Here is a 27,692-nt window from a genome sequence, read left to right as displayed (position 1 = left end):
GATGAAGCCTGCTTGGTCTGGGTGAATGATCTTCGGGAGGACGCGGTTCAGGCGGTTTGCCAGGATTTTTGAGTATATATTTGCATCAATGTTTAAGAGTGCAATCGGTCTGTAGGAGGTTAGACTCCTTGGGTCCTTTCCTGGTTTGGGCAGGAGGATGGTGGTTGATTCCTGCATCGACGGGGTGACAGAGCCTGTGTCTCTGAAGGAGTTGAACAGGGTCACCAGATGGGGGGTCAGTTGTGGCCTGAATAGTTTATAGAACCTGGTCGAAAAGCCGCCCGGACCTGGGGCTCCTGTTTTAAGCGACTTGATGGCCTCCTCGACCTCCTCCCCCGTAATGGGCTCCTCCAATTCTTCTCTCGTTGTGTTGGCGAGACAGGGTACCGCTGCCCTCTGCAGATATTCCACCTGTTGCGGTAGGTTCCGAGGGGATGCCTTCATGATTTGGGTCAGGTAGTCTGTCGCGAGCTGTCGTTTTTCGGGCTCCGAGTACCGGGTGACCCCCTCAGGATCACGCCGACCTGCGATCGTGTTGAAGCGTCTCCATTTGGCTAGTTTGGCCACCAGGAACCTGTTCGCCTTGTTGCCCTTCGCGTAATATGATTGTTTGGCTTTTGCCATCAGTAGGGTGGTTTGTTCCGCGTAGTGGGCTTCAAGCTTTTTCCTCGCTGTTTGCATGATCCGTTGCGTCTTAGGGGACCAGCCTTTTTCCTTGTGGGTTGCCTCAGCCTCTTTTAGCTCGTCCTCTAGGGCTATCCGGGTCTGGCGTCTGTTCCGGTGGTAGGCCGCTACTTGAGCAATTAGGGAGCCCCTGATTACTGCCTTCATGGCGTCCCAGTTATTCGCTAGTGAAGTGTCCGAGGCTGGGTTTTCGTCAAAGAAGTTTTTTATTCCCATCGCGATCTTGTCTCTCGTAGCCATGTCATTGAGAATCGGGTCATATAGGGACCATTTACGTGGGTTATTGAGGTTGGGGTCCTGAACCCGGAGTTCCAGGAACACTGGAGCGTGGTCGGACATGGCTCTCGTGCCGATGGAGACCTCTTTGACTGAGGGTAAAGTTGCAGGGAGATCAGGAACAGGTCGATCCTTGAGAAGGTGCGGTGTACGAACGAGTAGAAGGAGTAGTCTCTTTCGTCGGGGTGAAACACCCGCCATTAGTCTCATATCTCCAGAGACCTGAACAGCCGGAGGAGGCTAAGTGCTTGGGCGAAATCGCTTGGAGTCGGGGAGTGTGACCGGTCTATAGTGGGGTCGGGAACCCCATTGAAGTCCCCTCCGACAATTGTTTGACCTTCCACAAAACTAGCGAGAGTCATGCCCAAGAAGTCGTAGAAGTGTGATTGTCCAGTGTTAGGGGCATATAACAAGATGAGGGTGTATAGGTCTCCCAACAGGAGGCATTTGACTGCTGTGTATCGGCCTTCCGGGCATGTTTTTGTTTCCAGGATTTGCGGGTTCAAGTCTTTTCTAAAGAGGATCGCCGTGCCTCCCTTTTTGCTTGGGCCGGAGGCAAAAAATTGAAGCGGGAATAATCGAGAGCGAAGCTGGATCACGTCTGCCGGCAGCAAGTGGGTCTCTTGGAGCATAGCTATCGCTGCGTCTTCGTCCTGGAGCTTTAATAAGATTGCCTTTCGCTTGTTAGGGGAATTCAGTCCGTTAACATTTAGGGAGAGGATTCGCAGAACTTGGTGGTCCAGTGGTGTCCCATTCTTTATCTCTTGGGTTGGGAGGGGCGTTTCAGTCGGTGGTTCAGCTGCCATGTTTGTCGTGAGATCTTGTGGTACCATCCTGCACTTGAGTTTTTAACGCGGAACCCCAACGGGGGGCCGCAACTTTAACTGGTGAGTAGACCGACATTGTAAGTACGGGCGTACCCTTGGCCAACGGGGCCGGTTGTCCCATTGCGTATCAAGTACTGTGGGTTTCCAAGGAACGAAAGTTGGAAAGTGTCCTTGGAGTGGGTATGAACCGTTTGTATGGTCTGCCGTCTCCGCCCTCAAGGCTCATCAGACTAAGCGTTATGTGGCGGATCCGAGTTCAGATCGGGTCAGAGGAGACCAGGGAAAGTTGCTGTTGACACCTGGGGGTGCGGGGGGCGCCATTGTTCATCTCTTTCTGTTGATCCGCTGGGTTGATGACCATGGCGTACGTTTAGGTTTTGGGGAGGAAAGCGGCCCAGAGACCTCAGCTCCATCCGGGTTTGGTGTAGAGAGTTCCTGGGGCGAGGTTGGATGCATGATCCTCTCCGCATCCTCCAAGTGACTGATCCGGCGTAGGGTGCCTTTATATGTGAATTGTAGAGCCGCTGGAAACAGCCATCTATAGCGGACTTGCTGCTCCTGGAGGAACAGTGCCAGGGGTCGGAGCGCTCTTCTTTTCTGAAGGGTGAGTGGTGAGAGGTCCTGGTAAATTTGAAGTGGCGTGCTCTGAAAAGTAATTTCCTCCCCTTGGCGGCTAATCGCCGAGATCGCTTCCTTGGTTGTAAAGAAGTGGACCCTCGTAATGACATCTGGGGGGGGGGTCAGAGACTGCCCCTCGACGCGGGCGGAGTCTGTGGGTCCGGTCTAGCAAGAGTTGAGATTTATCCAGGTCTGGGAGGAGGGCCTCGAAGAAGCGTCCCACGTAGTCCGCTAACTTGTTGTCGGGGACGGAGGTTGGGACCCCCCGAATGCGAAGATTGTTGCGGCGTGCCCTATTTTCAAGGTCCTCATGTTTAAACTCCAGGATCTCGCATTTCTGATGCAGGGAGTCAATGGCTCTTTGCATTTCCCCTAGAGTGGTAGTGTGATCCCGAGAGTGGTCTTCGATTTCTCCGAGCCTCTGTTCGACCTCCGTAACCCTTTGGTCTGTCTGTTCGATTTTGGTGGTGAGTTCTGACAGGCATGAGCGAAACTCCGACTTGATGTCCGCCATGAAGGCTATCAGGTCCCCTTTGGTAGCAAGGGCTCCCCCGTCCTCCTGTTGTTTCTGTGGGGTGAGTTTGGGGGGCTCTTGCTTCTTGCTTTTATCTATTGCAGTGAGCATGGTGGAGATATCTGCGCCCTTGCCAACCTTCGTTTGCCTGGACATGATGATTGTGTTTGGCGTACTTGGCTGGAAGAGTTGCGGCGGGACCAAAGCTGTGGGAGACGGCACTCAGCCCCCTCTAGGTCCGCAGAATTTAGTGCGTTGTAGGGGTGGGAGGTCGAGTGTTTTCGGCGCCAGCTGCCCAGGAGAGTTCAAGCGAGTGAGAAGTCGGTGGAGTAGCCGTGATTCCGCAGTAGTCTGGGTCGCTAGCTGGATGAGTGGGCCGGGGCGCCCCAGGAAGTACTAGTGCATGGTGCGTGGAGGGAGGGGGAGGTGTGTCGCTGCGGTATGGCCCGCGAGGTCGAGGCTTCTCTGGGTGGCTCTCAGGGCTTATCTCGTGGCCTCCGTATTTCCCCCGTCGACCTGGCCGTATGCAGCCCCCGATGAAGTTTCTCACATATTCTCCGGGCAACCCCAATACGATCCGTCTGGATCCGTGTTGGCGGGTCCGTCCGCTACTCTTCTTCGGTCCCCCTGAACCCTGTCACCATCGGGTTCGTAGTATGTTGTTGAGTTCCGGCGCGGCCGCCATCTTGGTTTCTTCGAATGGTGACGGGGGAGCGATTCGGTCGCTAAGTTCTAGGAGAACGCTCCTGCGTTCGGAGGTCATTGTGGGCCAGGTTGTGCCTCATCGGTTCCGATCGCTGTAGATGGCATTGGCGACTCGGATACTCGTCAGAACCGCTTGAATTTGACGGCGGCGGCGGACATCCCACGGGCGGCCTCAAGGGAGCGCTCCAAGCCACGCCCCGCTAGCGACTTATTAAAAACCGTTTGGGTAATTTTAGGTGGGAATTGCAAAAGTGTACATTTTAAAGGTGTTATTTGACTACAAGCTGTTTTAAAGTTTCCACTCATTTCTGAACTGTATGCTTTTGGTAATCCATTCTTCGTGACTGTTAGTATCTATGCATTGTTGCTTTAGTAAGGAATTGGGTTTGCTTCAAATTTTTTCACCCACATTCATTATTTATTCATCCATTCCGAGTGTCATTTCACAACATTGCAAGGGGTTTAAAATCTGTTTATCTCTCTTATTCGGGGAGGGAAGGTCAGATTTAGATTCAGTTTTCAGTTTCTTATTCCTGAGTACCTGCTCCTTCTTTGGATTCACTCAGAATTGATGATTCGTGGGTTGAGGGAACATTGCACAGGGAAATTCTAATTTGGGTGCTATCTGTCCTAAATCAAAAAGTGCTCCTATTCTGCTTTGCTGTGGATATGCTCCACTGAAAAGTCAAACCCAGTGCACTGCTCACATTCTCATTGAAACTATCATCCCATTGGTGATTGCTGTTCTATATTCAAAAGTGTGCGATTTCTTTTGAATTTTAAATAAATAAATACATATTGCATTTGACCAACCAGCCTGGTACATGGTCCATTGTGACCCGGGGTATTTGAAAAAGGGGTGGGATATGAGTGGTCTATTGTCCCAAAATAGAATCCACATAAATAAGGAGAAAAGTACCTCAGTTAGGCTCTACATACTAGGCTGAGACCAAGGTGTGCATGTCGCCTGATTGAAATCCTTAACAAACCTCTTCCTCATTCGTCTTTATTTTTCGTCTTTGTCCTATTCAATCATGCTAATCCTCATCCAAGCCTCTCTTCCTTATCCTATCTCTTAATCATGTATCTTGCTCCCCTTCAATAGCCCTGTCCTCACCCCTAATTAGACCAGTCCTCACCCTTTGTCCTCATCCCAGTCACTCATGCTGTTCCTCATTAAAATCCCTCATGTCCTTCTGTGTACCAATCCCTCATTTGTATTTGTATTTGTATTTATTTTATTTGTATAGCGCAGACCAGGCCCGGAGGCTACCGGGCGCATTCCTTAAGGCAATGGTTACATAAGTTGCATACAGTGATGATATATCAACAATAAATATGGCATGGAAATAGACATAGGTAGGTGGTACAGCGATACATGGAATGTCAAGTAATACTTCTTTACAGATGTTATTACAGCACGTTTTAGAAAGAAACTTAGGCATTGGAGGAGGCGAGCCAACATTTGGGTCTGTGTTTGAAAAGGTTGAAGGAGGGGAGGTTTCTGATAGTCAATAGGACAGTATTCCACAGTTTGGCTGCCAGGACTGGGAAGCTAGAACCACCGGCTGTTTGGAGCTTGTATCTAGGTATCAATAGGCTCTGATTCAGGGTAGATCTAAGTGATCGAGCTGGAGTGTATAGCGTGAATCATGAGGAAAGATAAGTGGGGACCAGATTGTTCATGCATTTGTAGGTAAGGGCAAGCGATTTTAGTGAGATCCTTTGGGTGACTGACAACCAATGAAGGTTCTTCCTGGTATCCGAAATGTGTGCAGATCTGGGGATATTGAGGGCTGCCCTGATAGCGTTATTTTGTATGATTTGGAGCTTGTCTAGGTTACACTGATTAGTGCCCTGGTACAATGCATTGCAATAGTCAAGTTTAGACATGACCAGGGTCCTAGCCAGGGTAGTGCAGTTGTGCGAGGAGAGGAAAGGACGACATGCTGTGATCAACTTGCAAGTATAGGCGGCGGCGGCCACAACTGCATTGGTTTGTCTGTGAAGGGAGAGGGTGGAGTCAAGGTAGATTGCAAGTGTTTTTGTGTCCTTGGAGACTTTTGTTATATTTCCATCGATGTTAAAGGAACTGAACATGGGGTTCAGTTTGTTTAGTCTTTGCTGAGTACCTAGGATGAGGAGCTCTGTCTTGTCATCATTGAGACAGAGCTCATGTTGGGCCATCCAAGTTTGAATGACATGGTAAACATCATTCAAGGCTTTTGAGTCTAATGTGTAATCACCCGTGATGGGGATGAGTATCTGGGGGTCATCCGCATAATTTGTGTAGGTAACACCCAGATAGTCAAGCACATCAAATAAGGGTTTAGTGAATACATTGTAAAGGGTGGGGGATACACACGATCCTTGGGGGACTCCGCACGGGACTGGTGCAGGGTCAGCCACAGAGGTGGGCGAGAATACCCTCATCTGTCTGTTATCCAGGAAGGATTGAATCCAGTTTGTGGCCATGTCGGAGAAGTGAGCTGCAGTTTTCAGGTGGTGACAGAGGATTTGGTGATTAACCAGATCAAAGGCAGCAGATAAGTCTAATAGTAGTAGCAGGGCTAGTTTACCTTTGTCTTTGAGATCCTCAATTTGGGTCTTGAGATCGAGGAGGGCTGTCTCCGTACCGTGCTTCGGTCTGAAGCCGGATTGTCTCGTGCCTAGTAGGTTGTTTGATTCCAGATAGTTCTGTATCTGAAGATAGGCTGCTCTATCTAAGATCTTTAGCAGAAAAGGGACCGTTGTGATGGGTCTGTAATTGGTTGGAACCTCCGGGTCTAAGGTGGGTTTTTTTAGGAGAGGGATAACCCAAGCATCCTTTAGGTTATTGGGGACCACTCCCGATAGAAAGGAGGCATTGATGAAAGAGGTTATAAAAGGAGCGAGGTCATGAGCCGACTCCTTAATGATCGGGGCTGGACAGGTGTCCCCTTGGCAATTTGAGGGTTTTAGATTGCAGATGATTTTTTCAACCTCCAGAACGGTGAGTGGCGTGAAGCTGAACGGCACCGGGGAGTCGAGGGTTGTTATTTTGGGTGGCCTGGTATTGCTAAATAAAGGGGTGTGGAGGGTGTTTTGTTTGGCGTTGATTTTGGTTTGTAAGGTGGATATTTTGTTGAGAAGGGCATTTTGTATGTTGTTGCACCAGGTGCTATCCTTGGTGCACGTGTCCGGGGCAAGTGAGGGAGATTCTAGCTCTTTAAGGATTTTGAATAATTCCCTAGTGTTCGATTCTGCCTGGGATATTCGTGTGTTGTATGTCTCCTTTTTGGCTTGTAATATGGCCTCCTTGTAATTAAGAGAGGTGATTAGAAGGGAGGCTTTGTTAGCAGCACTGGGATGGCTTTTCCAAAGGGCTTCAGCTTTGCGCTTTTCTTTACGCAACGCGTTGAGCTGCGGGGTGAACCAGGTGTTCAGGTGGGATTGTTGTTTGGCTTTACGGATTTTTAGTGGAGCAAGGCTCTCAATGGCATTGGTCATTAGGCTGTTATAAGTGTCTACTAGGACAGTGGGGTCCTTATCCTTCTGCTGTGCAGCAAGGGTGTTCAAGCAAGGGAGGATAAGAGGAAGCAGTTTCTCCCTGGTGATATCTTTTTTATTTCTGGTAAGTATAGCGGGGGCTATGGTAGGTATGGGCTGGGGGTTGGTGGCTGGCCGGAGGAAGGTTATAACATGATGGTCCGACCAGGCGCATGCATCATTAGAGGTGACATTGGTGTTACAGTTAAGGTCGGCTAGCCTGTCGAGCGTTCTTCCTTTGATGTGTGTGGGATCACGAATACGCTGCTGGAAGCCTAGGTTGGAGAGGGTGGTCTCTACTTCAGTAGCCATGTGGTCCATGGGATCTGAGAGACCTAGGTTAAGGTCTCCTAGTAGCAGTATCTGAGAGTTGGGCTTGGTGTTAGTCGACAGGGTGGATGCAACCTCATCTGTGAATGAGCCCAATGGGCCTGGAGGTCTGTATATAAGGTGGAGTGTTGCTGTATTGGTAGGAGAGAGTGATAGTTTCACTGAGAGAGATTCTGCAGAGCTAAGTTGTATGAGGGGAGCAGCTCTCATAACGATTTTGTTGCTGTGAATAAAAGCGACTCCACCTCCTTTCGACAAGTTGGAATGGCGGTCATTTCTGATGATGGTATAACCCTTGGGTAGGGATAGAGCGAGGAGTGGACCAGAGGCGTCATGTAACCAGGTTTCGGTAGTAGCTAGGAAGTCAAGGTTCTGGACCGTGATGAGGTCAGCGATGTCAAGGGCGTGCGCCGTGAGGGATCTAGCATTGATAAGGGCTCCCTTGAGTGCTGCGATGGGTAAGGTGGATGGTGGAGGGCTAGGCGTTGCTGTAGGGATGGGTAGTGGAAGGGCAGTGCGATTGTGCACAATACAAGGTGGTCTAGGCAGTCTAGTTCTAAGTCTGCTATTCCTTTGTTGTAAAGTACATGGGATGTTTGGGGTGGGTTTGGTAGCAAAGTGCTTGAGCCAAAGGGCTGGGTCATTGAGGTAAGGGTTCGATAGAGGCTCAGGATGGTGGAGCATGATTGATGGGCGAATAAGTAAGATCTTAGTTTTACTTGTGCGGTGGCTGGCGGCAGTGCAGGCTGATAGTCCTAGGAGGACTATGAATATAAGGTCAATGCTGGCAAAGGTTCTTAGCTGCATGTCGCAACTTGTATTTCTCAGGGTACAGAGGATATAACTATATGGGTTCAGTACAAAGGGTATAGAGGAGTAGAGGTGGTGCGACTAGGCAGCCAGCAGTAGTGTAACTCCAGGGACATCTAGATGCGAAATGGCACAATTAGGCAGCTAACTGCAGTGCAAATCAGGTAAGTAGGCACAGTACAGGGACATCTAGATTCGAAAATGGCGCAATTAGGCGGCTAGCATCAGTGCAAAACAGGTCAGTAAGCACGGTACAAGGATATCTAGGTGCGAAATGGCACAATTAGGCAGCTAACAGCAATGCAAATCAGGTAAGTAGGCACAGTACAGAGACATCAAGATTCGAAAATGGCACAATTAGGCGGCTAGCAGCAGTGCAAAACAGATCAGTAAGCACAGTATAAGAATAGCTAGATATCTAGGTGTGAAATGGCACAATTAGGCAGCTAACAGCAGTGCAAATCAGGTAAGCAGGCACAGTACAGGGACATCTAGATTCGAAAATGGCGCAATTAGGCAGCTAACAGCAGTGCAAATCAGGTAAGCAGGCACAGTACAGGGACATCTAGATTCGAAAATGGCGCAATTAGGCGGCTAGCAGCAGTGCACCACAGTTTACTAGGCACAGTATAAAGGCATCTAGAAACAAGGTGGCATTAGACAGGCTATACAGAGTATACTTGTAAATAAGGGGGATGTAAAGAAAGGTCTAAAGGAGAGGTGCACGTAAGGGATGCACAAGGTTCAGTCGTGGGTGTAAAGGACGTGGTCCATAATAGTTGTAGCTGTGGGTGAGTGACAAAGGTGTCCAACGAGGTGATTTGGGAGGTGAGGTGCTAGGCATGGGCAGCACACACATGTGCAACCGTACGGGGTGGCAACGTTGGCTTACCTGGAGCGGAAAGGGCAGAGTTCCTGGCCCCTGGCTCCTGTGGCTCCAAACAGGCACCCAACAGGCCTTAGTATGGCCTTTGTGTAGGCCGCCGGCGTATCCGCCTGCCGGCGGATGCACAGATGTAAAAAGAGGCGGCCTCAGCCTCGTTTCGGCGCCGCGATGCGCCCGGCATTGGGAGGTCAGGCAGGCCTCGGGACCGGGTCAGGCAGGTCTCTCGGGACCTCCGCGTCGATGCTGGCTGCTTGGAGGCGGCTTCAGGGAGGGGGAGAGGGCTCCTGCCCTCTTCCCTAGGCAGATAGTACAGAATGTCTTCCTCGTTTAGTCCCTCTTGCTCTTCCTCATGCTTTTTCACATCTGAGCCCCTCATCTCATTCCTCATCACAGTCCTTCCTCTTCTATATTTCAGTCCTTCCTCTTTCCTGGCTGCATCCCTCTTCTTTGTCCCAGTCACGCAGATGCTTCTTTATCTAATACCTTCATCCTCTTCCTGCAACCATTCAATCATCTTCCTTTCCCAGTGGCTCACACACTTCCTCATTCCAGGCTCTCATACGCATTCTCCTCCCAGTCTATCATGCTTTTTCTAATCTCTTATGTGTGTGTATATGATACATCTGTACACTGCACTTACTATAATTCAGAAAGGGCAGTCCAGTTGCATAATCTCAACTGTACATGCAAACTTTGTTGTAGGAAGGGCACACATATATTTAGCTTAAACTGATAGCCCCGAAATAAGCCAATATTGCATGTGAATATTGACAATTTCCCATTCCTTTCAGTCAACTGTGCAAACAGTGGTATTTTCTGATACTTGGATGTATTACTTTGGCCCTATTCGCCAATGTCCATGCCCACATGAGCATTGATATATATAATTTCTTTCTTAACCTTTTATAAGTGGTACAAATTAAAACAGTCTTAATTTAGATGAGGGTTCCTATGTTTCCAGTCCGTATAAAAGTGCTTGCCCAGACATATGGGTGGAGGACTGATGGCTAATTAAACGAGTGAACCCGTTTTATCCTTACATATGTATTGACTTCAAGACCAAAAGATATTTTTGGATGGAGCTCTGAATAGTGCACTACCAGCCAGTTGCACCATTCTTATCACAAATCCATGATGCACACATTGCGCACCACGGGCTACATAATACAAATGTACAACCTACTCAAAAGTTGAAGTCGACCGGCCAAATAAAACACACAACTTTAAAGTGATACAAATTGTACATACCGTAGCACCATGATATGGAGATGCACTCAAAAAACACCAGAAACAAAAGACTCATTCCACTCGCGGAGTAGTAATCAAACAGCTTAAATACATATATCCCACCCTGGAAAAGAAAAAAATAACACCATTATTTTCAGTTGTCAAGTTATACTAGTTTGTAGTGCTACATGTACATTACAACATGTTATCATTTTGTGTATACGTTATACAACAACATTTATTTTATTATTAGCAGACACATATTACACAATAAACTCTAAGTGGTGCTGAAACTACAATAGGGCAATTAAATGCAGTTGCTGAATCTGCCACCTACTGAGATGAACAGTGAACTATATGGCACTAAAAACATCACATCTATCCTCATTGTAAGGGAGAGGAACATTGTTCTTTCCTTAGGACATCATAAACCCCTGCACAGCCCCAAATTCTAAGTTACTTTTCAAAGTTCCCTATTGCACAATTCAATATAGTACCAGCCAATGTTTGCACCCATCACTGTATTGCAGGTGTATTGCATCCAGTACTAATCCAGTTGTAGTGTACTGTATTTAATTGTTCTTAGGGTATTTGCTGAGCACAGACCTAGCTCTGAGAAGCAATGGAGTGCTTTAAAAACATGGGTGAAGATCCAGGTGAGGGGAGCAGAGAAGCAAGGAGTCGAAAGCTAACAACAGTGTAGGGGGAAGGTGGGCAATTTTTCAGGAAGGGATTTACATGCAACCAGGGGAGGAAACAATGGGGATCAGATCACCCACTATCAAGTAGTGTGGGGAATGGAGGATGGATAGACCTAGCTGTTTGGGAGGTGCCATTCCATGAAGACGAGGCTCTTGAACTCCTCCCTGAACTAAAGTGAGGGGGCGAGTCTGATGTTGAGGAGCCAGAGTCTTGCAGCATAGAGAGAGAAAGACCTGTCTTCTGGTTCTTTCCTTTCTACACCATTTGAGTTCAAGTCTGCAGATGTCCTTGCTTCTGATGAATCATAGGCCTTGAGAGATTCCTCACAGAGAAACAGAGTTTCTCAGTGAGGTTGCTTGGGAACTTAACATTGATAGCCGTGTAGATGATGTAGCAGCATTTGAAGATGATACGGGCTTGCATCGGCAGCCAGTGCAGTTCGATGAGGGTTGGGGTGATGTGGTTGAATTTGTGAAGTCCTTTGATGAGTCATACTACATCATGCAGGACTCATCTCAAAGTTGCCAGGTGTAAGGAAACCATGGTGGCAACAGTAAAGACAGACACATGTGATCACAGTTCAAGGGTGTTTATTGAACTGCATAGCTAAATCTAAGATGGGAGCAAGCTACGACAATCAAATAATAATAAGGCAGTCCTAGTGGCGTCTTTTCAAATAAAAGGGCATATACTAAGAAAAACCAATTGCCAATCCTTACACTAAATACAAACAAGAGTGTAGAATAGGGTTCACAAGAAAGATAGACGTGTTCACAAATGAAAAGTCAGGATGTGGTAGCCGGGGGTCTCCCATCATCATGTTTTAAGCACGTAACAAGGCCGGACTCCTGAGCACAGCACACACTTGAGCTTTCCCAACATGAGACTACAGTTCAGTTCTCCGGAATCAGGACTTTTGGTAGGTAAGTCTCTTTTCTACAAAAAGTTTCTTTCCTCCGAGGACCAAATGTGTTCAAAATAACAAACCAAATTCCTTTATGATTGCAATTGGGTGATGATTCTTCACCCCTGTGCCCCCCTCTCCTGGGCTCAGGCCCTTCTCGAATATCAGCCTGCCTCCATCGGGTTCACTCTGGCTTGTGTTCAAAAGATCTTATCTGTTGCATTCACAAATCTTAATGTCTTTTTAAACAGTTCCCTACGGACATCCCTCTGTCGGGTTCACTCTTGTCAACACAATGTTCATTTGGGGCATGAGGCTTCTCCCCGTTCTATCGGCATCCCTCCACCAGGTTCACTCTTGCCAACTACACAGTTCTTTCTCCTTTCTCACTAAGCAGGATTTGTCTCAATTAGCTATCCAATTACGTGTAGGTCAAAGACTTTCAACTGTAAAGGGGTTTTGCTAGACCCCTGTATGACTACTTTGACCTTTTCCTTGTGGCTCTCCTAAGGCCTTCTGGTATCGATAGTTTCAACAAACAGGGGATCAAAAAAAGTATCTTGAATGAGCACCCCTGTGGTGCCGAACCCCTCTGCAGCTGGTTTCCCCCTAAGACGTTAAAAGTTCTTTGAACTTTGCATAATTTGCCATTTGAAACTTTTGTTTAACACAGTTCGGTTTCTTATCAGTTCTCCCCTCAACTCACCGACCATGATGAACCGCGTGGCTTTTCTTGTATCTTGAGTCAAGGACAGTACTACGGTAGCAAGCTTCTCTCCCTGTCCTGCTTATCGGTGTAGGAGCGCTTTGTGTACCGTTGACATCTGCTGCAACAGACACTGGCTATTGTTTGCGGGTTCATGATTCTTTCCATGGAGGATTTGCGGGTCTGGGTCGGAAAGGGCAAAGTTGCTTCTCTCCTTGCCGCCCCATCGTTTCTTGCTGCCTTTCTCCTCCTCTTGAACTGCTGTACCGGGATAGCCATCTCGTTGTGCAGTCTGCCTTTCTCATAGTGTGTTTGATTCTGGTCAATTGCCTGACTTTGCCTCACCCTTGTGTTGGGACATGTCAGGTAAACAACTCTGTTGTTAGTCTGTTGTCTCTTGTAGTGTGCCAAAGTGTTTGTGTTGGGAGTTTCTGAGTATCTTACGTGGTAGGATGGGGAAAAGGTGTTATAAGAAGGGGATACCGTGTCTCACCCGTCGTTGTCCCACTTCCACCCCCTGAGAACCCTTCACCCAGGTGATCTTCCTGCACTGGTCTGCCCCCAAGAACTAGTCAGGGAGACACCTTCAGGTTTCTCACACAGGGTAGTTGCCGGAAGGCCTTCCAAAAGGGCATTTCCACCATCCAGGTGGGCGTAGACCCAGTCTTGGATAGCAGATCTGAAGTTGTTTTGTGGGATGAAGGGCTTGATTTTCCACAAGAGAAAATGTTGGTACCAAGTTGCTTGTGTCTTCCTTGCTATGTCCTGTTTGATGGAGAAGAGTCTGTTGATTTTGAATCCCAAGGCACTTTGCGCTGGTGGCTAGCTTGGGAGTGCCACCTTCGATGTGCATAGCAGAGAGTCAGGTCAGGATGTCAGGGTGTTCAGTTATGTTGGTCAGGAGTAGGAATTCAGTCATGAAGGGGTGGAGCTTCAGGTAAGCACTGGTCATCCACAACTGGATCAATTGGATCAATGAGAGGCAGGCCTTGATCCTGTGGCTGTTTTCAAAGGAGGTTATCTTGATGTAGATCTGTAAGTTATCTGTGTATTGCTGGATGTGGATGTTGTATGGAGCAAGCATTTGAATAAGAGCATATAGCTGAATATTGGTTAAATTGTTTATAATAATGCAGATTAGCATATTGTGTAAATAGAATTAGTACCTGGCGAGGGTGCAATCAGAATGAAAGAGCCATTCTGATTGGCCCTCGCCGAGTCATTACCAGGCTGGGAATCCCTCAGTTGGGATTCCACAGCCTTTGTCCCCGGCTGGGGGCGAGGCAGCCCCTCAGCCAATGAGGATGCTCGAAGCAGGGCCATCCCCGCTCCGAGCCTCCCCTTGGCTGAGAGGCTACCTTCGCCCCCTGCCGGGGACTGAGGTAAGCCTTTTTTTCCTCCCCTCCCCTTGCCTTTCCTCCCTCCTCCCTGCCCTCCCCATCCCACTTACATTCTATTCCTGGGTCCCCGGCAGGGGGCGATGGCAGCATCCTACCGTGTGGAGACTCAGAGCGGGGCCATCCCCACTCCGAACCTCCACACGGCTGGAGGCTTCCATCGTCCCCCGCCGGAGACCCAGGTATGTTTTTTTTTTGGTTTTTTTTAGCCTTCCCCTGCCTTCTGCCATCCCAACCGCACTTACCTTCTTTTTTTTTCCGGAGCGGACGCGCTGGAAACGCTTCTGTTTCCAGTGCGTCCGCTCCAGATGACCGCCATGGAAAGGGAAAACAGATCCTGTTTTCCCTTTCCCGGTGGGCATTTTCTTTGCTGTCTTTTTTCTTCTTTTTTTCCGAAACGCTTTCGGAACAAAAGAAAAGCTTTTAGTGCCCCGGTCACGCAGTTTTTGCAGGTCGGGGTACTAATAGCTCGTGGTGGGGGCATTACCGACTCATTAATTAATTCACTAAACTAGCCATCTATTACTTACATTACCCATTTACTCACCTGTCCATCTGCCTCCATAATTTCACACTTGCCCATTCATTTATCCAGTCACTCATGTTCTTACTCACTCCCCATCTATCCATTTGCTAATTCAAATACCTATATATCCACTCATACATACATCCATTTACTCACACACTCACTTACTCACTCACTGTCAGTTACACATTTACACATTCATCCATTCACGCCCATGTCCATCAATCTATCCACCTACTAACTCACCATACCCATATATCACCCACCCACACAGGACTATCCATCAGACATCCCACTCAACCATCCACACAAACTCACACTTGATTTCTCTGCAAGGCAGAAACAGTATTCACTTTACTATTTGTAAACAACACTTCTACTAAAGCAGGGGTCAATTGACTTTATTTGCTATTGACACTTTACAAATCAACAGTAAATAAACAATTAATAATAATAAATAATTACATCAGTTTACTATAATTTGAACTGAACATTATCACTCGTTCACTGGTAGTCTGAATAATCCAAAATGGGGCATTCTTAGGCCCTGGTTTAAAAAAGAGTTTTGCAATGGTGAAATCCCAAAACAATAATTCAGTGCAGATACTTCTTACCACACTACATTTGCTCTATTTAATCCAAATGCTTCCACTGTTTGCATCTTTGCTCTACTTGTTCAATGTGCAGTTAAAGGATCTTTCTGTATTTTTTCAAACTTTTGTTTCCAGTGATTTTCATTTTTTCCACTGCATTACCTTTTTCTCAATTCATAAAATTAGGTTCATCAGAATTCTCTTGCTCCTAAAACTGTTGTTGAAACCCCTGTAGCTATGATGCTATTTATTCAAAGGATGCATTGAACATGCTATAATGCATTTTAGACATTGCTAATTAAACCTGAAAAATCCTATTGTGCTGATGCAATGTTTAAATATACACTTCATTATCAACATTGAGTTACACAGAAACATTATATTTCTAAGGGCCTCATCACGAGTTGGGCAGTAGCCCTTAAATGTAGCAGTAATAGTGTTACCCCGCATTTCAGGGCTTGCCCTAAAACAGGTCTGGCATATTTACCCCCAGCTCTGAGCCTCTATCATTCTGAAATCCTATTACACATCTTAAAATAATCCCAGGCCCAAGGAGAAAGTGGCAAAGGGACAACTGTCTTACTGCCCTCTCTGTACTTTCAGAGGAACTCACTGGCCTTTCTTAAACCCTTACTGGGCTGCATCCCTCCACAAGACCCCTAGGTTATTGGCCCTCCTACTGACTCTGTGGTATTAGCTCTTCCCCTCCTGATGTCAGGGGTACTTTATCTCCTCCTGACTTTGCGGTATTAGCTCCCCCACTCCTGACCCTTGTGTTACTTCCTCTCCTCCTGACCCTGCAGTACTAGCTGTACCACCAGCTCAACCTCATCCCCTGCCTCTTTGTCAGTTGCACAATAGTTCCCCTGTTGACCCCCATCGCTGCCAGTAGGATCCGCATCACCACTAAAACCATTGCAGAAGCAACATCTGCTGGAGGAGGAAGATTGTCTGTACGTTCCACCTTGGGAATGCTTTTAAATGGTGCCTCCTCCTTGTTGTGAATGAGACTTGTACCAGTGTTTGGAGATAGCTGAGGCCAGGATCGCATTCACAGGGCCACACAGGCCTCAGGCACACAGCACAGCAAAAGAAGACACAACACTTGGATCAACTGCATAAACCCTGACTGGTGTAGTTCCGGTGATTCCTTTATTTAACTCCCTCACCCTCATCACCTGACCCCGGTCTCCCATTGAACACGTGACCCTACACCATGCCAGAAAAGAGGGGAGAGGGCTTGGGGGGGAGGGGGAAGGAGGGTAGAAGGAGGGGAGTATGCCCTTGTCCCTCCATTCACTACCGTAAAAGTATTACAAATCCCAAACCTCACACAATAAATACATTATTTTAATATGATAAATAGATAAAACAGCAGAAAAATCTGCATATTAAAAACACAAACCTATACTTTCTTTGGGATGATACGGAATCCCAAGGGCAAACTTCCCCATGGACACATTCAACCCTTATTACCCCCAATCCTATCACCCCAATACCGTCACGCATAAGGATCTTTTTAATCGAACACCACACTCTAAATAGGGCAAAATGTACCTTTTTGTTACCAGTATTAATACAATATGCCCAAAAGGAATCTGTTTTTATATTTTCCTCACAGTACACAAAAGAGCCAAGCATTGTTCTAATAACAAATTCCATCCTAATAAACGCAACAAACAAATGTTTAGCAGTCTCTAATTGGCACTTACTTTTGCAAGCCGACAAAGACGTAACTGGCTTGGTATTGCATATCTAGCCCCTATATTATATAGTATCGGCAGTTGATTTATTCTAAGCTTCATTAAAAATTGTCTAAGTACCGGGCTAGGGCATTGAATAATATATGTCTGTGCCCTCAAATAAGTATGTGTAACCATTTCCAACCCAACATGAGACTTCTGACTATTGAGATATATATAATTCTCTGTCCATTCCCACTGACGCAATCTATGTGTATAGATCCTCTTTAATACATTGAAATTGGTACCACGACTAAATTTCGGAATCCAAGCAACCTTTTCAAATCATTTTACCCTAACTCCAATCTAATCTTTATCTTTACACTTTAAGGCAATACCTCCACTAATAACTATTAAAGACAATGGGGGTCATTACGACCCAGGCGTTAACCATGGCTATTAGCGCCATGGTTGACGCCGGAATCCGCCATGGTGAATGGCGGAATTACCGCCCCATTCCAAGGTTGGCAGGGCGGTAATTCCCCATTCACCATTGGCCCTTCCCATTCCCATTTTTGCCCGATAGGGCTCAATGGGAATGTGGAAGGCGGTAATTACGGTACCGCAAATTGCAGTACCGTAATTACCTCCAAGGTCCCTTTGCGGGTCCCTTCCTTAACGGCGGTGAAACCAGCCGTTATGGTAGGGACCCGCAAAGGGACCTCGTAATTGGGCAGTAAGGGATTACCGGTACCGGTAATCCCTTACCGCCCGGGTCGTAATGACCCCCAATAATTCACATTTAGGTTTAGAGTTAATTTTCAGGTACAATATACCCTGCCTTAATAGGGCCATACTTTTAAGAGATGATAAACCCAGCTCGAGCCTAATCCATTGAATCAAGGAAGATCTTGGTAGGCCTAATACCTTTTTCCAAAAGTATCCTTCGATACTATCCAGCCACCTCAAATCTTCCATGGCCAATGCATCGAGTCCATATAAAACCATCATACAGAAACATTGAGTGTATATTTTTAATATTCCCTCCAACGAATAGCCTCCTGTTTGTAAAGCAAACCGACATACCAAATGTGTTATACGTTTGGCTTTAACAATTTTGGATTTCCTAATATAACTATAACTTCTCAATGCACTCATTTCCATACCCAAATATGTATATTTAACCACTCTTTCGGATGTACCCAAGCAAGTTGTTAAAGGAGGGCATTTTATTATTTTTGGCCCAACAATCAGAACATTTGTTTTTTCCATGTTTATAACAAGCTCATTAATCTTAGTATACTTAACCAGTTTTTTAAACATGGCTTTCACTCTGCTATGGGTATAGTTAAAAAGCGCCAAATCATCTGCATACAACATGCACGAGATTACCTTTCCCTCCAAATTGGGGCAGCATCCTACTGTCTGATTAAATATCTTGGGTAAGTCTGCAGTATATATACAATACAATAGGGGGGCTAATGTACATCCCTGTTTTACTCCTACCCTGGTGTGTACTGGTAAGGTCAGGCTTCCCTCATCATCTAACCTAACCTGTATAGAAGTATTGCTATACAACCCTTTTATAATATTTACCAGCCACCAAGGGCATCCCCAGCACTCCATTTTGGCCCACAGTTTTGCCCGGCACACCCCATCGAAGGCTGCCCTTAAATCCACGAAAATGGTATACAGGGCAGACCCCCCCCTTGGAAGTGGCCTCCCTAAATAGCCTATCCGTAGCCCTTATATTGTGCTACTACACCCTGACCGAAATCCAGTCTGGGCGAAGCTCAAAATATGTGCTTCATCTACCCACTGCTGGAGTGCATCCAAGACTAAGGAAGCAAATATCTTTCCTGAGGTGTCCAAAAGGGATAGGAGCCGATAGCATGGTGACTACGTTCCCCTTTTTTATAAATGAGCACCAAAATTGCCTTTTACCAAGAGCTCGGTATCTTCTGGGTAACACTATGTTCTCAAAGAGGGCTTTCAGTAAAAATGCCCATTTAGAGGGATTCAATTTTAGGACTGCACTGGCGAGTCCATTAGGACCAGGTGCCCTTGAGTTATTTAATATCCGTATTGTCATCTCTATACAATCTTCTTGGATATCCAAATGCCAGCCCTGCCTCAAAAAACCAGGGACCTGACACCTTTCTACACATCCAATATAATTTTTAATATATTCAATCCATTCTTTTTCCTGTATATGATTAAGAGTCTTCTCCTTGTCTACTTTCTTTACTTTACCAAGGTGTGCCCATATTTCCTTATTGTTCCCCTTACTCAGGACACTTATCATGTCCTGCCAATGCATATTATTTATCGATGCTTTCCAACGTTTGTACCAACCTCTATAATTATTCTTAATTTGCTTTATTTTAATCATGTTACATTCCTTAGTTGCAAATCTTGCATTGTACGCTAAACACAATAAATATATGTTTTGTTCTGCCTAACAAAAAGATCTTGCTTGCCAAATAAACTGGTTTCCAATGTAAGAACAAAAGAAAGGTTTTGCCAAATTGAGTAACAACGTTTTAAATACCGGCACGGCTGCCATCGGAGTAGTTCTTTTTCTGGCGCCCGCAAATGGGCAATTACCGGGGCATTACAGCCCCAGTGCGGTATCCAGGCATTGCATCGAACACATAGTTAAAAAAATAAATAAATAAATGCATTTTTTCGATGCATTTTTTCCAAAACTTTTGCATTCCAAACTTTTGCATTCGATGCAATCACTAGGAACCCCCCAGCGCACCCGGTAATTGCCCATTCCCGAGCGCCGGAAAATATTAGTTCCCATACTCAATGGGAATAGGGAGGCCGGATGCACCGGCACCATTCGTGAATGGTGCCGGTACATTCGACATGGTCTGCTCGCGGATGCCGGTCCGCCCGCCATGTCAGACCTGGCAGGCGGTAAAGCACCTGTGAGCAGAACTTGTAGTTTGCCGGTCCGGTAACAATGGTACCAGCAAGCTTACCGGTACCGTTGTTACCGGACCAGTGACCTTATAATGAGGCCCAATATCTTTAGAAGACTAAATATTTAGGAGAAAATGTCCGGAATCAGCAATCATGACTTACGTTTTTCATTAGTGGTTTTGCATGATGTTGTGTGTGCGTGTGCGCTTCAACCATGCAGTGACCAATCATGCCAAGATTCTAATATGGATGCTGGCTTGAATGCATGGAAGAAAATAAAGACTCTAATACCTCCCTTTGGCGAAGTTACCTCCAGTTCAGATTTTCTACATGCATTTCTGCAAGCAGCAACGTCCTCCTGTTCAGTGCATGCATGTCTTCCTGCCAACACTGACACTTTCATACCCACAAAAGCCACTCTCAATTGGACAATCCTGTCAAAGCTCAACTGGATATTAAAAGCAGGCTGATCATCACACCATCCTCCTTTCTGACTAGAAAAGATGTTCAAGGACATATGAAGTCTCTGAAATGTCAAATACCTCCTTCGACCAGGGGTATATAACCTTTGTCTCACCAGATGTTTCTTACTATGACTTCCACGATCCCCACCATTGTGTATGCTTGCATTGGGTGATGGGAGTTGTCGTCCAAAACAGGTAAGGCAAATGTTGCAGGCCCATACCTTAGACCATGTATTGCAATGCTGGATGTCTTGACCTTTAAGCTCCTCTTAAACCACTGCTTGATACAACTACATTCTCATTGTTCTGCCATCATGTGTTTCAATTTCAAGTTCTTCACTCTTTATGGGCTCATCTATGGCCTGCAACTTAGATTCTCCTTCAAACAGTTTTTCTTCACTTTCATGTAGTGAAATAATGTTGATGTTCCAAACCTTTCCCTATGTGTTCCTTGCAGTATTCTGGTATATACCCGTTTTACTGGTATGTGTCTGCCATACATATAGTGGAGTCCTGTAGCTTTTCTGGCATAGGGTATTTTTCCTTTTATGTTGTTTCAAACGCATCAATTGTGTTGTGTGTATGTGTGTGTGTTTTGACTGCAAACATTGTATAGTTTGCAAAGACACGGTCCAGTCAACATTATTTTTCCCTCATAAAGTAAAATTGAAACACATCCCATGATAGAGTTGGGGATTAACTCTGTTTTCTGCTTTCCCAAAGTATGAACATCCGGTAAAAAAGTGCCTGGATTGACCCAACCTTAAACATAGTCAATCTCACCATCTGCCAAATGCAACTGGAGGGTTAGACCGTTATCTGCTGTATCTTTTTTCCCCTCAAGAAACTTTCCATGTCGGCTGACACTAACTGAATGCTTATCTGTAACTAAATGATAAAGGGTCCTGTTTTTGCAGAAAACGTTCTTGTCACTGAAAAAATCAACGGTCGTGTCCACCTGAAACGTCACTTCTTCCTACATTGCGGTGTAGTCTTCTAGCAGTATACCATAATGGTCAAGTGTCTACATGGGGTCCGTGGATCCTATAACATGAACTCTAACAGACTTACATCTCTATTTCCACCTTTGTGTGGTGCCAGACCTGATGTTTAGCTGTTTGTGACTCTCACTGTAAATACTGCATTTCTCCACTTGTTTTTTTATGCCATGTCACAAGCTGGACCCCAAATAATGTTTGTGATATCTCTTTTGTATGTGCTGTTTACCAGAATGGCCTTTAGGTGTGAAGTGCATGAGTTGGCTTTGAAGTGCTATGGGTGGAATTATTTTAATTTGTAGAAGGGGGTTCTCATTCACATGCAGTTCTTCTGTCACTTTATGGGGTGGTTGTAGACCTGCTAACACTCTTTGCTATTTCAGCCAACTCCTTCTATAGTCTTTATCCTAGTCTGGGACTGCGTTTTCTGGTAAGCATTCCTCGCATCATTCTGTTTACTTGATGCTGCATGATTGAGATGCTAGCCACATATAATTTCTTTTTTTTTTTTTTTTTTTATTGTTTTATTGGTTAATTGTGGTAAACCTTTAACAGGCCTCAAATAGCCTCAAATGGGAGTCCAAGAAACAAGAGTTCAAAGTTCAAAGTTCAAAAAAAAAAAATTTTTTTTCCTCTTCTAAAGTTTTATTTGAGTTCCAATCGGTTTAGTTATCCTTCCAATGGAAGCCCTTTATCATAACAGATGCCTCCAGTAGTCTTTTGGGCTCTTATTTTCTCCTCCAATTCCGTTTCTTCCTGGTCCAGATTTAGGGATTCGACAAACTTTAGTGCGTCAATTGTACGACCCACCTTATCTGCTGTTAAAAGGCGTTCCCAGTATTCTTCTTCTGTTTCCCTCGTGATGTTGTTTATATAGTTGCCCAAAACTGCTAATCGCTTTGGTATCAGAACCGGGCATGTTAGCATCACGTGTCGCACTGATTCAAGTTGGTCCTTCATTTTGCAGAACCTGCAGATTGCTGATGCTTTTCCAATGAGCTTTCTTCTCAGCTTAACCTCTCGGGAATGCCAGATATTTAATCTACATCGTAATAGCAGATCTCTGTAATGTTTAGATGGAAATTTCTGAAGATATGGTGGGAGAATATTTAATGCTTTGCGTTCCCAGACGATGTTGTGAGCCCAGTTTCCTGCTAATTTAGTGACCTGGGTTTCCTCCCAGTCTTTTTCCCGCAGGATTCTTTTGGCCTTGTCAGGATTGCACTTTAGGATATCCAGTGAGATACCTAGATGTTCTAAGGTATCCTCACATCTCTTCTTCCATTCCTGGAAAATTGTATCTTCATTGGGCCGCCCAGGTCTTGCTAATACATTAAATGGCTGTGCCGGATTGTCCAAAATACACTTCCGGAATAATGAAAGAGATTTCCACACCGTAATTGAAACCATAGATTGTAGTCTGAGTTCCGATCTTATCAGGACTAAGGGCAATGAATTCGGAAGATGTAGAATCCTTCGCCAAAAGTAGGCCTCGTACAGATTCCAGCTTTCCCATCCCAAACACAAGAGTGCCTCTGCTCCATATGTTAACATTGCAACCACCTTTTGCTTATAAAATGTGATAATTGGCTGCATCGAAAATTTTCCATATTTATAGTGCAGTAGGATTCCTTGATTAGTTAACGCTGCGAGTTTCTCTCGAATAAGGGTGTATTGTGCTTGTTCATTGCAATTTTTATTTATCCTAATACCCAGGTAGATGGAAGTATCCACTTCTTCAAGTTTCTCTTGATCCAGCATCCATATCTGTCGTTTCCCTGCAGGTTTTTTCCCACGACTCGATTTCATGCACAATATCATTGATTTCTTTACATTGATTTGCATGTCATTTTCTTTCAGATATTTGTTAAAAGCTTCAATTCTCCGTTGCAGACCAATAGGGGTCTGATCTGCAAATACCGCATCATCTGCGTATAACATCCACGGGACATCCATACCGTTCACTTTTGGAGGGAACGCACGGATCCTTTCTTGGGATGTCTTCATATCCGCCATATAGAGAACAAATAGAAAGGGAGCCAGAGCACATCCTTGTTTGATTCCCCGAGTGGTATAGATTTTTCTAGATAGCCCTCCATTAGTAGTAATTTGGACCTGAATTGAGGTATTGGTATATAGCGCTTGAATTGCTGCCAACAGGGAGTTCGGGCATCCCCAGTTTCTCAATTTCGACCATAGTCGCTCTCTATTGATACTGTCAAATGCCTGTTGAAGATCAATGAAAGCCAGATAAGTTGTTACATTGTCTTTCAAAGCCTTAGCTTTCAAAAGGTTTAGCAAGAACAGGTTTAGAGATGTCCCCACCCCGCTTATAAAGGCGGATTGTCTTTCATCTAGGATGTTGATTCTTGTGGCCCATTTTTTTAGGTTCATTAATAGGATGGCCGCAAAGAGTTTCCCAATAGAGTCTAACAAGGCTATTGGCCTATAATTTTTGGGGTTAGATCGATCCCCTTTTTTGAAAATGGGAACTATATACGCCTCCGTCCATGATGTTGGAATTTGCTTTTTTTTTGCTATTCTTTTGAAAAGGGCATAAATCAAATCAGTCCACTCTTCGCAGTTCTCTTTTAGTTTTTTGTTGGAAATGCCATCCGGACCGGTTGCCCTGGAGCTACTGAGCTTTTTAATAAGCATCCGTATATCTTCTTTGTCGAACTCAAAATCCCATGCTGAACTCGTATTACTTTTTTCTGCTGGTGTACCCATGGTTTTCCCCTTAAACAATTCATTATAGTGCCGATACCAGTCTTCCTCTGAGACTTGATTTACACCAATTGCCGACTGATTTAGATCTCTATTATTAATTAAATCCCAGGTACTTCGTGAGTTGTTGGTAGATAGTGCCGCCAGCATTTTTTCCGCGTCTCTTTGAGTTCTTAAGAAGCGGGTCGAGCGCAGCCAGTTTTTATAGGTTTGCCGGCATTTCCGCAGGAGAGTCTCTTTCACCGGGGAATTTTCTTTTTTAATACGTTTAAGTTCTGCTCTAAATTGCTTCCTTTTAGTGACCACAGAATCATCGTACGCATGTTTTCTTTCAATTTTATTCACTTTTGCTGGATCATACTTAACCACAAAAGCTTCCAGGAGCCATTTATATTCTACTGTTTCATCGCCTTTATTACCTGCTTCTTTAAAGTCTTTTACCAGCTTCGGTATAACTTGATTTCTAAGTCTCAGTCGATTTCTTCCCCAGGATACTTCTGTTTCTTTCCATTTTTTCATCGATGGAGGTAATGTAGTATTCCATGCTAGTTCAGTTCTCAAGAGGCTGTGATCGCTATTTGCTTGTTTGATTATTGTAAATGTTTTGATCCAGGGTAGCGTGTTGTTTCCGACAAAGCAGTAATCTAAACAGGCCCCTGTTTTACCGCTATGCCATGTATTCGCACCCATTAGATCACCTTGCGTCTGACTGTTTAACATCCTCATATCACGAGTGGACATTTCCTTTGTCCAGAGACTTTCTTTACCTCGTAGATTTTCTATATCTCTTATTTTACCATTCTTGTCAAGGAGTTTGATATTCAGATCCCCGTTCAGTAAAATTAGCCGTTCTTTGTCTTCCATCATAGATTTATCTATTGCATTCATGATGGTTTTTAAATAATTTTCCTGGTTCGGCATGTTTTCACTCCAATAGGTATTGATTAGAGTCATCGTCGCCATTTTTTTCTTTTGTTGTTTATTTCTCATGTTCTCAAAATTCTCCTTAGTGTCATCTTTTAGGTTGATTGTTAATATCTGCACATAGGGATTTGGGATCACATGTTCCAAAACTTGTAGTGACGAGTCCAATTTCTTTAATACCATGAGGCCTGCATAAGGTCTACCTCTAGGGCCTTTCTTAGCCGGATTAAAGTAGACTTCATAGCCTTCACATATAGGTGCTTCTCGCAGCCACGACTCCTGGATCGAAATTAGATCGTAGGCAGCCAGGAAATCACTTTCCTTAGAAAATAAGTGTTGAAAGCCTCGGGTATTCCATGAGGCACAAGAGACCGATCTTTGCCGGGCCTCCTCACTCTATTGCTTCTTCTTAGTGGTGCTCGTGTTCTTTGGTTCAGGCCGCTCATTCGCTTTCAGGCCTTTTTTGTTCAACGTAGAATTACCCTTCTTTGGGTTATCCGAGTTGTCCACCGTAAATCTCAGGTTTTTCAAATTCTCATCTGAGAACTTCCTCAAGGTGGCATTTACTTTCTGAGATTTAGTATCACTCTTTATTTCCACCAACTTCACTTTGTCACTTAGTTTTCTGGACCTTTTCCCCAATTCCTCCATATCACGTCCTTTATTATTATAGACCTTCACCATATATTTTTTATTATTGCCGTCCTCCCTCTCCACTTCCCTGGGTCTCCCTTTGCCCCTTGTTGTTTCTTTTGGGTTCTTCAGTTGACTACTGCAATCTACGTCCTCCAGTCGATAGCCCTTTAGTTTAAGGCAATCTTCTGCCTTTAGGAATTTTTGTTTTACTTCCTTTGAGACGAGATGTAATATTACTTGATCCATTCTTCCTTCTTTTGGGAATTCCACAATTCTTATATCGTCAGCTGAAATCGCTCTGAGCGCTGGAGTTTGTTTGCATAGAGACATCACGTGGCATCTATTCAAAAGAGCCTTCCTCGGCCCCTTCGATGTAGTTCCCAGTTTCACAAGGTGGTCTTTGGTGGAGGGTGTTTGCTTATCAGTTAATGACTTTCTACTGGTCTTACTGCCCATACGATCTTTTTCTCTACTGTGACTTCTTTGTTTTAGATTATGCTTCCTTGGTTCAAAGTGGACGGTTTTTCCCTTATGAGCCAACTCTCTCCTTTTTTCTTCTAGTGTTTTAAACCTCGAATTTTCTATTTCCATGTCATGATCATACCAAGGCGAAATCATACTTTTTTCTGTTTCTTCCCTAGGTTTACTAGATCGATCCTTTTTCTCAGTCCGCTTGTCCTTCAAGTGGCAGTTCAACTCGACCCTATCCCAGTTGTCAATTGTTTTCCATTCTGACGGCGTGATGTTTCCCCACCCCTCTTCATCACTGCTATTTGAGAGAAGTTCGATTAGATCACTCAGAACGGCTGATTGTTCCAAGTCCTCCATTTTTTCATCTACTGATCCCACAGATGTTTTCGACGCAATTTCCCCCTCGGCTTCTATGCAATCCAAGACACCCATCACAAGTTCTCTTCTTGGCTTCTTGGTACACTGTGGGTTTTCCCTTCTTGGTGGTGTTCTTAGATTCCTCAGGAAAGCTCTTGATCCATTCACCTTTCGTTTAAGTATTTCGTTTTTGGTTTTTTTCCCCTTTTCTTTGAAATTATTTGCAGGCAAGGTTTCAGGTTGGTGTTCCTTGGATTTATTATCCGTACCTGCAAAGATAGCAAAGTTCAATTGCTCTTTTATGGGTGGCTTGTCTTGTTTTTGGCCCTCCTTACTGCTCGGGGAGATGAGAATTACATCTCCACATCGCTGTTCTGATTCGATGGGCTTAGTAGCTTTTCCTTGTTTCAATTTCATTGGCCCGTTACCTCGGTTTGGCTGTTCTACAACTTGCAGGTCCAATTTACTTTGTTTGTGCTGGGATCTCATCCATTTACAGTCTTCTAATACTGCTTCCATAAGGAGTGATTTATCACTAGCGTCCCTTCTGGCCAAGTCACCCAGACGATTTTGCCAAGTCTGAGTTTGTTCTGCTTCTTTATCTACTCTTGAGTTTAAATTCTGTAGAGAGAGGCCCGTTTGCCGATTTGTTTCCTTAATTTGCAGGATCGTCGTGGTTACCTCTTGGACTGAATCTTTAATGACTTCATATAGTTTCAGAAAGGGAGCCAGCGAAATATTCAATGAGGTCATCACCACTTTTTGAATATGTTCACTGTCCTTAGCTCTCTCGATTGCACAGGCCTCACTGATAAGTTGTATTATTTGATCTTTTTGAAGGAAAGCTGGCGGTGTCATTATCTCATCCATTATCAAGGTCTGTGTCATTTCCGATGCCCTATTGTGATTGTTGGCCATTTGTTGTCCCTTAGGGTCTTGATGTCTCTTATCTGAAATGGATTTGATTTTCTCGAAGTTGGTCTCTAGCAGTTGATTGATGGGTGACTGGGAGTTCAAAGTAGTCTTCGCGTCATCCATCATACAGGGTCCCCCTTTGGTTTGATCCCTGTCCAGAGCAGCCATCCTCTCATTTATTAGGGAAAAGCTTCTCCTTTTTTCCCTTTCGATTTTCCCCGTCAGTAGCATGATATCATGCTTGATTTTATTTGCCAGGCTTAAGTTAGTCAATTTTATAGGTGATTGCATCAAGTTTCTGCTAGTCTCTGGAGAACCTGGGGGGGTCCTCCCTTCCGTTTCCATTGGACCTTG

At 45.0% G+C, this 27,692-nt stretch overlaps 1 protein-coding gene across 1 annotated transcript in view; it reads right to left on the bottom strand.

The window, feature by feature from the left end:
* Positions 1 to 27,692, bottom strand: part of SLC6A1 (solute carrier family 6 member 1) — a 733,048-nt gene that overhangs the window by 119,425 nt on the left and 585,931 nt on the right. The window contains exon 12 of the mRNA XM_069643915.1: positions 10,427 to 10,529. Coding sequence (XP_069500016.1) covers positions 10,427 to 10,529 — 103 coding nt within the window. The remainder of the gene's footprint in view (positions 1 to 10,426; positions 10,530 to 27,692) is intronic.

Source organism: Ambystoma mexicanum, chromosome 2p (genome assembly GCF_040938575.1).
Source record: "Ambystoma mexicanum isolate Mex_15411 chromosome 2p, UKY_AmexF1_1, whole genome shotgun sequence".
NCBI lineage: Eukaryota > Metazoa > Chordata > Amphibia > Caudata > Ambystomatidae > Ambystoma > Ambystoma mexicanum.
The sequence above is the reverse complement of the archived record's forward strand: the minus strand, read 5'-3'. Positions and strand labels throughout refer to the sequence as shown.